A 12576-nucleotide genomic window follows, 5' to 3' on the forward strand; every position below is an offset into this window, starting at 1 on the left:
GGACAGCCCCACCCACAGTGGACAAGGGGTGGAAACTGTAGTAACAAAATCAGTGCCATGGGTGGAGGAAGCAGAAGCTGTGGCATGGCTAGCAAGGTGAGGAGAGCGGCAGGGAGGTGGTGCAAGGTTGTTGGCAGCTGCCCTGCAATGCTGCCTGGTTTCACCAGGCTTAGCATCAGCTATATCATAGGAATATAAGAGGAGCAGGCCAGTGACTAATCTTTTCCAGCGTCCTCCTCTCATAGTGGCCAATCAGATGCCTATGTGAAGCCCACAAAGAGGACCTGAGCACAACAGTGGAGGTAGAACATAGTCACCAGAGTCAGAAGCTATAGATAGCCTCATCCTCCATGAGTTTGTCTAATCCTCTTCTGAAGCCATCCATGTTGGTGGCAATCATTGCTTCCTTTGGGAGCGAGTTCCATAGTTTGATTATGAAAAGGTCTGTCCTGAATCTTCCAACATTCATATTCAGTGGATGCTCCCGAGAGGGAGAAAAACCTTTCTCTAACCACTTTCTTCACACCATGCATAATTTTATCCACTTCTATCATTGCAGCATACTCCCTTTAGAAATGCGCTGCAAATGTAGCAATTTGGAGAATGTGCATTTGAGTGTCCTATGAGATGCCCCTCTGCTTTTTCCTTACATTTTGTTTTCTGCAAGCGAGACAGTTAGAAACCTGCTCAAGATTAACTTTGATAGCTGCGGACTATGAACAAATGTTGTAATGGAGGCTGAATGTGCCTCCTGGGTCTGCTAATGCCCAGCCTGCTGTATGTCCGTACGGTCCAATAGGAAGATGTGTAATGCATTTGGCTGTCTTAAGCATCCCGGACAGCAGAATGTAACAAGAACAAAATTGCCTTGCTAATAAGGCCTTAAATCCAGAGGAGGCTAAAGAACCTGGGTATTCAGTGTGTCTTTCAGTTTGTGATGGATTGTGGATTGCACATTTATTGTAAGTAAGCCCCTGCCTTTCTCCTGGTCTGCATAATCGGCCGTAATAAATTATCGGGGAGCCACAAGTCCCCATTCCTAAATTGCATTCACGCTTGTGCAGTTGGTCAACGTCTCTGTCCATTGCTGTGAATAATTGAGCATGGTGACACACACTGGAACTTTGCTAATAGTTAAAATGATTTTTGAATTAAATCAAGTAATGGAAGAAACAAGAAAATGGCCTGTAAATCATGTCCAGATCCCAAGGCGTTTGAACCTTTGCTGCTGCCTGTTTGGAAGTTTTTACAAACAGCCCTTGACATATATTGCTTTTGTGGAGTTCCCCAGCATGAACCCCCTCCATCCCTTCGAAATAAAGAGCAGCACTTGAGACCTGTACTCTGAGTTGCTAGTGGGAGATTCTGCACAAAGATATTGGCAGCACTGCGAAGGCACAATTTATTATTCCTCCTGCACCAGTGCTAGGACTCAAGCCCACAACCTCAGGTATTGACTTCCTCTGGTGCTGTTGCACTGATGCTCCCGTCTCAGCCCACATATGATGCAGTCAGATTGCATCTCTAGTGTAGGTGGGGAGAGGAGCTGGACTATTCCTGTCCTTTCAGTGCAGTATATGTGACGGAGCTGGTCCAGAGGAGAGGTTCCGAGTATAGGATCAGCAGCCCATCATTATTTCTGCCACTGAAACAAATTGAAAAGACTGTGGTCCTAGGCTTTTCAAATATCCTTTGAAAAAACCAGAGAGGGTTAATCTTTTCATTATGGCACTCATTTCTTAGCCACACTTTATCACTCCATCACTAAACCTTTCAAGCAATGGTATTTACTTAGCTGGATTTTCTAGCTCACTTTTTCCCAAGGGCTTGGGAAATCAATTGCACTAAAATCAGATTTTATTCTTTTTTAAGAAAGAGGGAGAGCTATAGAAATACCAAAATTCAATTTCAGAATCATATCTCAGGGTGGAAGAACACACTGTGTGAATATACATCTAACAAAAGTCCAAGAGGCAGCTTCAAGAGGTGGATTTGGGATGGAGAAGCAGTGTGTGTATGTGGGGTGTGTGTGTGTGTGTGTGTGTGTGTGTGTGTGTGTGTGCAGTGTACGTGCAGCTTTCCAGACCTCAAAGATTTCACCCAACTCAACTGGGAATGGACCCTTGCTCATTAAATTGCTACCGGTTGATGCACATTTATATGAGCCTGTTCTGCTGCCAATACAACTATATCACTCTATTCAGTGATGTACTTTGGATATATATGATCCCTGTTAGCTGTTTTCTAGTAGCTGCCTTACAGCTGTAATCCGCTGGGCTTGAGCAAGCAGTCAGGTTTATGGTTTAAATGTATCTCTCCACCAAAAATATTTGAGAATGAAAAATGATGGAGCTAATATAAGAGAATTGTGAGCCAACTTTCAGACTTAGCAAGAGACCTGTGTGCAGGGTGGGCCTTTTAATGGGCTCTGCTGAGCACTTCGTTATGTAGAGCCATCACCCCAGTTTGCTATAAAGAATTTTTCCCTATTGCTTTTGCCGTTTCAAAATTAATTTTCTTGTAAAGCCACACTGCCTTATCTTGAGGTGAGAAGCAGTGTAAAGAGAAAGTAAGAGCTGTAAAAGAAGTTAGGGAAATTGCTAAGGTTCATGGGTACTGGGCTGACTCACTTGTTCTAGCAGTCCTATTTTTATAAGCTTTATTTCCACTGCCCCTTTAATGTACCATTCAACTAATACTGTCCTATGGAGGAACTTCCTTCCCAGTACAGCTATAACAAGTACAACAGAAATTCAGAATCCAGGAACTTTAGTCACCACTGCTTTTATACTATGAATCGTGGAACCTTGTTCCCAGTGGGATATTGAGCAAATCCACCAGGTTAGATTAAGCATGGGGCTCCTGTTTAAATCAGATGATCCCAAACCAGTAGTGTAATTCATTCTGTTCATATCAAGCATTAAAAAATTGGTTGGAGAATTTTTATTGGTGACTTGGAGAAAACGAATGTCCCTGATTATAGAAGAATTGCTAGGGAAATCTTACAAGTAATGCTGGATGGAAGATTCGATCTTCTTCTTCTTTGGTGATCATTCATTTGTCTTCCATGAACACGGTCTTAACGGTGTGTCCATAGATGACTGTGGAGGCCAATTCTGGATCCACACGTCCTTCCACATAGGTTTCCAAGCAGGAGTTGATCATGGTGAGGGTTTGCCAAGCATGCTTTCCTCTTAGCACATTCCTCCCTTTCATCCCGAGTTCGAACACCTTCAAAGTCTGTGACAGGTGTTTAGTGACTGCAAATCTAGCTGCTAACACTCACAACCAGTCACACTAGCAAACAAATCCATCCCATGGTGCTTGCCAAATCTGACGTTGCATTTTTGAACAGATGTTGTTCACTTCTGTGTGCGGCATCCAGATGTGTATGGTGCACATTTGGTGCCCTGTAATAAAAGACGAACTTGTGAAAAGCCGGAAAAAAATGTAAAACAAAGGTGGTGACATATATTAAATTAAACAGATTAGAGATGTGGCGTCCTGGCAAGCATTGAACTATAGCATCCCTACCTTCTTACAGATCCAGGTCACAATACAAATAAATAAATGGGTAAATTTGGAATATCCAATTCATTTTGGTGCTAATAGCTTTCTTTGTCCCTCTATCACTGGTCTTCAGACTGGCCCTGTTGTTAAGGCGATGAGCTAAGTTAACATATTAGAGTAACATAAAGATGAATCTTTGCCAAAATATATTTCTGTGTCACCTTCTCTCTCAAAATTAAAAGACCTATCTCTTTAGCACCATAAATTATTGCCTCTGTACCCATAACCCCACTTAAAATAAACATCGGTAGAACTAGTCTTTTGCAATAGACATTTTCTTTTGTACACCAAGGCCCCAGGCTTCAGAGAAGGATGGGTCACAGGAGTGAATTACTTTGCTGACCCTCCAGGGATTTCTGCTGGTTCTTATCTAACCTAATTGTAAACGGAATCTTTCTTAGACTTAGTGCAGGGATAAGAAAAAAGAAATTAATGGTGTCCCTTTAGATCAAGATGCAATCCCTTGCCTTTATTTGGTAGACAACTTGCAAGCAAAGGAGCACAAGTTCAAAAGAAAACAAGAGTCATTGCTGTAATCTTTCTCTCCTTAAAAGGTGTGGATTCTGTTGGGTATGTGACTTTAGCTGTGAGGACCAAAGTCTAAGAGGAGCTTTCCTAAAGTGCAGGTAGTTATGAGAGGCTTCAAGATCTTCCATGAATCAGTGGAAGATTAAATACAAATTAACCAGATTAAATGCAGGCAATAGCATCTTCATAACTGCATACAAGGAAGGATGCCAACCAGCATGCCTTCTGCCATCATTACTGCTCTGTGACGGAAGTAGCTGGTGCCGAATAAAATTTGCATATTGCAGGCTCCTTAGCTATACAGGAGAGGTGTCATCTTTTGAATCTGTCAGTCTCTGTCCATTACTGCTTCCAGTTTAGCTTTGGCAGAGATTAGGAACACAGGAAGCTGCTTTATACTGAGGCTGCCCAATGGGCCATCTAGCTGCTTACTGCCTACTACCCTTTAGAGAGCTCCAGAGAGTCTACCTGGAAATGTTGAGGATTGAACCTAGGATATTCTGCCTGCAAAGCTATGGTCTCTTCCTTTCAGGATGGGCTCAGATAGACTGAACCTACCCAGGATAGGCCTGATCCAAAAGTCCAACTAGACCAGTATCCCATTTTCCACAATGGCCAACCAGAAGCTTCTGGGCAGCCCATAAATGATGTCCTTCAGTTTGTTAAACCTCCTAGGAGGTTTAACATTGTCCTCTTTCTATGCCCCTCCTGATGGAAACATGCAGATGGGGACAGATATACCCCTGCTTTAAGTCATTTAAATACTGTCTTTTCTTGTATATTATTTACCACAAAGCTCAATGACTAAGCTCTTTAGTGACAAAATGTCTGATTACCGGAATGACGTCCGAGCACTGAACCACTGGTATATCACAAGTGGACTCTTTTTTACTGTGTTTACAATTGTTCAAGATAAAATCTATTTTGGAAGGAGAAGAAATGAGCACTGAACCACTGATGTAATATATCATATTACAAGTGAACTCTTTTTTTACTGTGTTTGCAATTGTTTAAGATAAAACCTATTGTACTTTTCTGTGTATAAGACAAGGGTTTTTTAAATTAATAAATTATGTTAAAAATTGTGGGTCGTCTTATACACAGATAGTGCATAGGGGGGCACATGGGATTGGTTGCTGCCATGAGCCAGAGATTGTCAGCGGCCATTGGGCATGTTATTGGTGGCTGCGGCAAGGGCTGGTGATGATTGGCTGTCACTGAGGCAATTGGGTGGGTGATTGGTGGCTTCTGCTGGTGAGGGAACAACAGCATAGGTCAGGCAGGTAAGCGATTTCTGGCAATCCCCCCTAAAAAAAGCTCAATAACCACGGGCAATCCTTCCCAAACAAAGCTCAGCAACTCTGGGCAATCTCCCCCCATTTCCTTAATTTGGAGTCCCCCCAAATAGGGGGCATCTTATACATGGGACCATGTTATACACGAAAAAATATGGTACTGTACTTTAGAAAGAAACTACTTTTGCCAAGCAGTACACTGCTTAAGAACTTGGAAGGTCCAAGTCTAATAGCAGCTGGTGTGTGTACACTATCATGGTGGTTCAGACTGTAGCAGAGTGCTAATTTTAGGGGCAGGGGGTTTCAGAGTGTTGGGCAGGCCTGTTTAGAAAAGCTCGAGATGTATAACGGGAGGTACAAGCTTCTGACTCCTCCCAGGGGGAGGAATAGCAATGACTTTCCCCCATCCATCATCAACAACTAATCAGTGCAGTATGTGCATCTGTTTCCTGCTTCTTGTGTTGATTGAATTCTCAAATTAAGAAATAATAATTAAGTGAACAAGCCGTAGCTTGCATGTTCTAAAGCTCTTACATTTCTCCATAGACCTTAGCAGTTAATAAGCGATGTTTGCAGAAGTACATGTATCTCATTGTAGGCTAGCTTTTTGTACCTCTTACCTTTGTACATGGTGCCTTAAACCAGTCTGAAGCATGGATTCCAATATTGGTGGAATCAACTTGACTCACATTTGCTGAATCAGTTACAGGATTCCTGTGCCCCCAAACATGAGAAACCTCTTAAGATTATTACTCATCTGCATTCATGAGATTTATGCAACACTTGCTTTTGAGTGGAAGATCTTCTGATATTTCTCCCTTTACTTGTGACACTGGGGTAGTTCTGGGTGGGTCAGGTGGTGAAATTGATCTCATGTCTTGATATCCCTGACAATGACTTTGTCAACTGAGAGCAGCAAGCATTAAATCAGGCCTGCAAAACTGGAGACCCATCAAGCTGAACACAACACGCCAGCTTTCCCTTTTGTGGCTTGCAGGTGCTTAACAACTTCCATAGTTTGTATAGTCCCAGGTGTGGTGCCAAACAAGATGATTAAGACACGCATGATAGGTCTGCAAGTTGCACATGCCTGACATTTAAAAAGAGAGTCAATGTCATTTTGTGGTGAGAGTGTTAGACTCTCAGAGTTCAAATCTCCATGAAACTCATTGAGTAAAGTTGTGTTAGTCACCTACTCTCAGCCTAAGCTACCATATAGGGTTTCTGAGATGAAAAAGCAGGGAAATGTATGCCACCCTGATTTCCTTGGGGGAAGGGTGGGATAAACAGGGCCTCCTCTGCAGGGGTTCCCTATTTGTGGAATGCTCTCCCCAGACATGCTTGCCTGGTGTCTTCATTACATATCTTCAGACCCCAAGTGAAAACAGTCTTATTCTCCAAGGCCTTCGATTAAGTAAACAATCTATGACTTTTTAAACTGTGTGTGTGTGTGTGTATTGGTTTGTTGGTTTGTTTGTTTGTTTGTTATACACAAAAGGCAGCATATTTTTTTATTACTGTAAACCATCTTGGCTGAAGGGCAGTATATAAATTTAATAAACAAAAATAAAAATGTAGTAAATAATAATTGCAACTAGTAATAGGGAAATGGAACATGTCATGAAGAAGTAATCATGAGTCATTAAATCCAATTTATTTTATAAAATGGTTTTGGCATGTGTTATACATACACAGTCTAAAATAGCTTAATCCTGGTTTTTTGTGGGTTTTTTGGTAAATAAACCATGCATTAGCCCTCAGAAACTTTACTTTCCTCCTCCGGACATGTGTGTATATATGGGCCTTAAAGCAATGGAGTGAGTAATTGGTTAACCAGGAGGAATTCACAACTGACACCAGATGAGCAGACATTTGCAACATTGGCTTAAGATAAAAAAAAGAGAAGAAATTAAAACTTTCTATTAAAAATGTGCATAAGAGGTGGTGCAGAATACCTACATGTGTTTATTGACACAAACTTCTTTCATTTCTCCTGCCAGTCCCACTTTCGAAGATCCAAAGAAGGTCTCTGTCCCTGCCTTGGAAAGGTTTGTGTTTTTAAATGGTGGGATTTGGGGCTATGATAATAAAAACCAAGCCCGACATCAGCACCTGACATGGTGGGGCAAATGCTGGGGTGATTGATGCTAGGATTAGTTTATTGTTAATCATTTTGTCAAGTTGCAAGGGTTCAGCACTCAGAGGAGAAGGGCAGGCCTGGCACAGCTGTGATGACTGCCATCCGCCACCCTCGATGCCACTAGGTCCCAGCAAAGCTACACTGGCTGTGAAGCTATACAGGGAGCCAGAGGTATTTTGGGGAAAGAAGATGGTGGCCACTAAATGCTGCACCTGGCACCTAAAAGCAAGTTGTGTCAACACTGCTCCCTCCCCAAAGCACCCACTTTCAAGACTGGCACACCTTTTCTTGTTTTTAAAAACCTGGTACTAAGAGAAAGACTGGGAGGCTGGGAGGCTACAGCACCCTCTTCCTGTTACTGGTCATCCCTAGTATCCAGTAAAATCACAACTTTTGCTCAAATAATTATTGATCTGACAGCTTCCATTTCCCTTTTTGGTCCTTTCTTTGCTGCTTTCCCACATGGAAACAAGATAAAGCTGCAATAACCACAGAACAGAGCTAGTGTTAGCATACCATTAACCCCCCGCCAATGTATTTACGTTACTTTTGTCACTGTTTGGAAGCACCCAGGGTGATCATCTGACTAACTGATTTCCTGCCATCGTATCTCAGTGCCCAGTTTTTGTCCAACTTATGGTGAATTCACATTTTGAGCAATTTAGCCAATGGCTAACTTGCTCAGAGTTCCTGCTGTTGAGCGATAGGCTGATATGACAGGGGGCAATAATCCATGATGGCTTCCTGAATCAGGAAGTGGGAAACTATTACTTATGGGGATGTCATAACTTGTGAGCTAATCCCTTGTTAATTGCTCACTGTCAGAGAGATTTCTAAGTTTGTAGATTCTCATAGCTCTATATGATGATTATTGGCTGGTTTTTTTTGGGAGGGGGGACAGTTATACCAACCCAGGATACGCTTATAAGCAAACTCCTAACAAGGATGCCAAGTTAATGGGCTCATTTCCTCGACTAAACTGTACCTGGCTGCTTTGACAGCTTTACAGTTTATCGTTAGGACACATCTGAAATTCTCAGCTTTGTCAGGAGCATGCTAATTTCATTTAGGCTACGCTAATTCCACCCCTGTAGCCATTTCACTTTACCTGGTAAAGGGTGAGGCTGGTTGAGATTCTGCAGAAGAGTAATCCTCAATGACAGAATGGGAGTGGGAGTATGGAGTCTTTCCCGTGTCTTTTTCCTGTGACGCAGTAACCGTTTTACGCTGGGGCATGTCCGTAAAACACTAGAGGCAATTAAAGCATCCTTTGAAGGTACAAAAGGATTGAATGAGAGACCACACAGTGTGGCAGCTGCCATGTTGCACTTAGACCAGGGACACCCACATTCAAGTCCCCGATCAGGCATGAATCGGGGGATTCATGCCTGATGTTGGGGCTGTCACTGTTGGGCCTGTCACTGTCTCTCTACAGGCTTTGGAATCTACCTTTAAAAACAAAACAAAACCCAGAATCTAAAGCTCTACCTGTCCCATCTTAGTATAATCTGCTTTGTATTTTTTTTCCAAAATTAAAATGTAGTACATAAACAGTGGCGGATCTTGGGGTCTCAAATTTCAGCGGTGCCCTGTTCAACACCAAAGTTCAGCGTCCTTCTGCCTCTCGTATTCTATTCTAAAGTATAGTTGTGGCGTCCCCAGCAGTGCCTCTGAGGCGCACGGTGTGACTGAACCAGTCACACTCCTCTAAATCCGCCTCTGACATAAATAAAATTGATGTAGAGAGTCTAAAAGGCCACTTCCCATTACTAGGACATGTGTTTGGTGCTGAATGTACCCATCAGGTCATGTTTAAAAACTAGAGGATGCTGACTTTAGCCTGATATGCAAAGCAATTATGATGCTCTAAACCAGACATGGGAACCTTGCAGCCTCCCAAAAGCTGCTGGATTTCAACTCCCTTCAGCCACAACTAATACTGCCAACGGTCAGGCCTGAAGGGATCTTTGGTCAAAAATATCTGGAGGCAGGTTTCCTGTGCTTCCTTTGGAGGAAGCAAGCTTAATATCAGAGCACGTTCTCTGTATATATGAAGGCTCACATTCAGTCCCTGAAATTTCCAGTTAAAAGATCTCAGCCTGAGAAACGCTGCCTGTGATACTTGCCACCAGAATTGATGTTGGTGGTTTAAATAAACATTAGAGTTTGATTCAGCATAGGTTAGCTCATTACATTCTCTTACATCTGCCAAGGCTGCAATCCCCACACATTTACTTGGGAGTAAGTCCCATTGATTGCAATGGGACTTACTTCAGAGTAGACATGGTTAGGATGTGAGATATTCTAAAATAAGAGCATGGGAGTCACAGGTTAATGTATGGGACTGAGCCTAAATCTGCAGAATCTCTTCTGAATTGGATGTCTTACTAGAGTTATTTAAAGACTTATATACCACAGCCTAGCAAAAACCGTATTATGCATCCTTAATAAATTATGCAAATTAAATTTACATATACTGTATATACTTTGCATAATGTATTCTGCTTTCAAGACAGGTTTCCTTTTTTCTTTACAAGACGGCTGTCAGAGTGCAAACAGGAAAGAATAATATGAATACTATAGAGTAGAGCAGGGGGACGACGACTGCAGAATAGTGCAGCTATGGGCTTCAGGGCATTATTATTTTACTTGCTTGTTAACAGAAATCTAACCCACTGAGGTTCCATTGTTTTAACCTTCACCAATCATTGCTTGCACATTTCTGTTCTTTCTCTGCCAGGAACTTACTTTTTAAAAGATCGGTTTGATTGGTTGTAGTCAGCTAGTCCAACTCAGAGTAGACCCACTGAAATTTTTGAACCTATAATGCTTCAGCTGTATGGTGTGAATGTGACCTTAGTCGTGTCCATTAACTTCAATGTGTCTACTCTTGAGTAGGACTAGTATTGCATACTACCCGATATTCTCAAGATGCCAAATTATGTTCTATATTCCATACCTGAATGAAGTGTTGGCAGACATGATAAATATGCAGGATTCTGGTTTGTAATGCTGCTGCGACAAGTTTTTGGCTAAAAACACATTGGGTCTGCTGTATTAATGCTCTTTTATCAGTTTCTTACCATTATCACAGCTGCATTAGAACAGAACCTTTGCACAGTGATGGGATGATCACACAGTGAGGCACATGTGAATTCACCATAGTGGCATTCGGAACATGCTGCCAGATTGATATATTATATTGCCTTGAAATAGAAACCAGAGTTCACAAGCTTATCATGAATGTTGCAACATGACGCTTAACACCTAACACCACCTGCAAGATGATTATGGTTCCCATTGTGTGTGGTTTTCAGTTGGCCTTATGATACAACTCACACTGCAAACTTCTCCCTTTCTTTTCCCCTATATATAGTTTTTATAGTGAGCCTTTGCCTCTGGAAGAGCCCGTTTGCGAGCAGCAGAAAGAGACAGAGAAGTCAAAACGTGGAAAGAAAAAATCAAAGAAATAGCATACTGAGACTGGAAAGATTTTTTGTTGTTGACATTGTGTATATAGATATATATAGTATCACACACACTTAATGTACCCATATAGATGCAGCTAACTATATTTCATTCATTATGAAGAAAGAGCCCACAATGGACAGCCTTGGTTTCTTTCATTCCATATAGAAGGTTGCTTTTCTAAAACATATGGAAATCACTTCTCCAAACATGCAGTGAGAGTTCTTGTAGTAATCATTTGTATCAAATGTCTGGTTTCCCGGGGTACCAAAGTCCTAACATTTTGAAATGGAAGCAAAGTCAGAGTGGTATCATCCAAATTTGGAATATGTAAGACAGGAGGGCGGGTTCCTCAGGTTGACATGGGAATGGAGAAGATGAGCCAAAACCAGGAAAGTGAGACATCAGTTTTAATGTTAGCTAGAAGTGAATTTACCTTCTTAGTTTTCCATTTACATGTGAGGAACAAGGAACTACAATAGTGTGGACTTGGCCCAGCTGAAATTTAGGGTCCAGTATTCATTTTCACAAGAAGATATCAGTGTTAGTATCCTCCCCCACATGCTATTCTTCTGTGTGCCATGAGGGTCCCTCTCCCCCCCCAAGCATTCAGACATGAGCTCCCCTCCACCACCTTCCCTGTCACAGCCTAAAATGTTACAATTTAGGGGAAAATATTATCACTCAATTCTGCTCTGAATGTTCCACATGCATGTGGCTCTCGGATGGCAAATGAGAATAAGCTGTGCCAATTTCACATTAGACCAAGCTCAGGTGAGCCAACACTGCTTCATTCGAGAAACGACAGAAGGATTCCTGTGGAAACACAACAGCATGGAGTAGAATTGTCATATGTCTGTAAACTTCTTAGTTGCCTATAACCTCTTTCCTGCATTATATTAAAAGTAACGTGTTTATCAAGTGGGTGGAAGTATCATTGGGAGGCCAGAGCTTCTGAAAACCCTTGAGAGTCATGAGTGAGACTAGGTCAGGTGCCATTCAGCCTGGAGCTGCAACCGTAGAATCATAGAATTGTAGAGTTGGAAGGGACCCAAAATGGTCATTAGTCCAGCCCCAGAGATGCATTAACCACACCTGAAGAATCCCTGAAAGATGGCCATCCAGCCTCTGTTTAAAAACCTCCAAGGAAGGAGCGACCACCACCTTCTGATGCAGTCTGTTACACTGTCAAACAACAGCTACCACCAGAAAGTTCTTCCTAATCTTGGAATCGTATTGGCTACACCAGACCTTCAATAACTGGTAGTAGTTCTCCAAACTGAGTGAATGAACAGTAAAATGGCAAATGCAATTCAATGAAAACAAGTGTAAAGTGATGCATGTTGGATCAAAAAATCTTAATTTCACACCACATTCATGGGGTCTGCACTAGAGGGAACAGACCAGGAGTGAGGCCTTGGGGTCATAGTAGATCGCTGAATGAAGATGCTGATGTCGTTTGTGGCTGCCATGAAAAAGTCACATTACAGGCTAGGGGTCTTTAGGAAAGGAACTGAAAATAGTACTGTGTACAGTTCTGATAGCCCATGAAGAAAGGTTGCAGTGGCTGAGACT

The 12576-nt window shown here is 42.1% G+C and overlaps 1 protein-coding gene across 4 annotated transcripts in view; it reads left to right on the plus strand.

The window, feature by feature from the left end:
• Positions 1 to 11922, plus strand: part of C2H3orf20 (chromosome 2 C3orf20 homolog) — a 49003-nt gene extending 37081 nt beyond the window's left edge. For all 4 annotated transcript variants that reach the window (XM_053378056.1, XM_053378058.1, XM_053378054.1 and 1 more), the window contains 2 exons: positions 7394 to 7441; positions 10910 to 11922. In XM_053378056.1, the coding sequence (XP_053234031.1) occupies positions 7394 to 7441; positions 10910 to 11006 (145 nt within the window). In that variant the 3' untranslated portion in view covers positions 11007 to 11922. The remainder of the gene's footprint in view (positions 1 to 7393; positions 7442 to 10909) is intronic.
• Positions 11923 to 12576: the final 654 nt, after the last annotated feature.

The sequence above is a fragment of the Podarcis raffonei genome, chromosome 2, assembly GCF_027172205.1.
Source record: "Podarcis raffonei isolate rPodRaf1 chromosome 2, rPodRaf1.pri, whole genome shotgun sequence".
In the NCBI taxonomy this organism is placed as follows: Eukaryota; Metazoa; Chordata; class Lepidosauria; order Squamata; family Lacertidae; genus Podarcis; species Podarcis raffonei.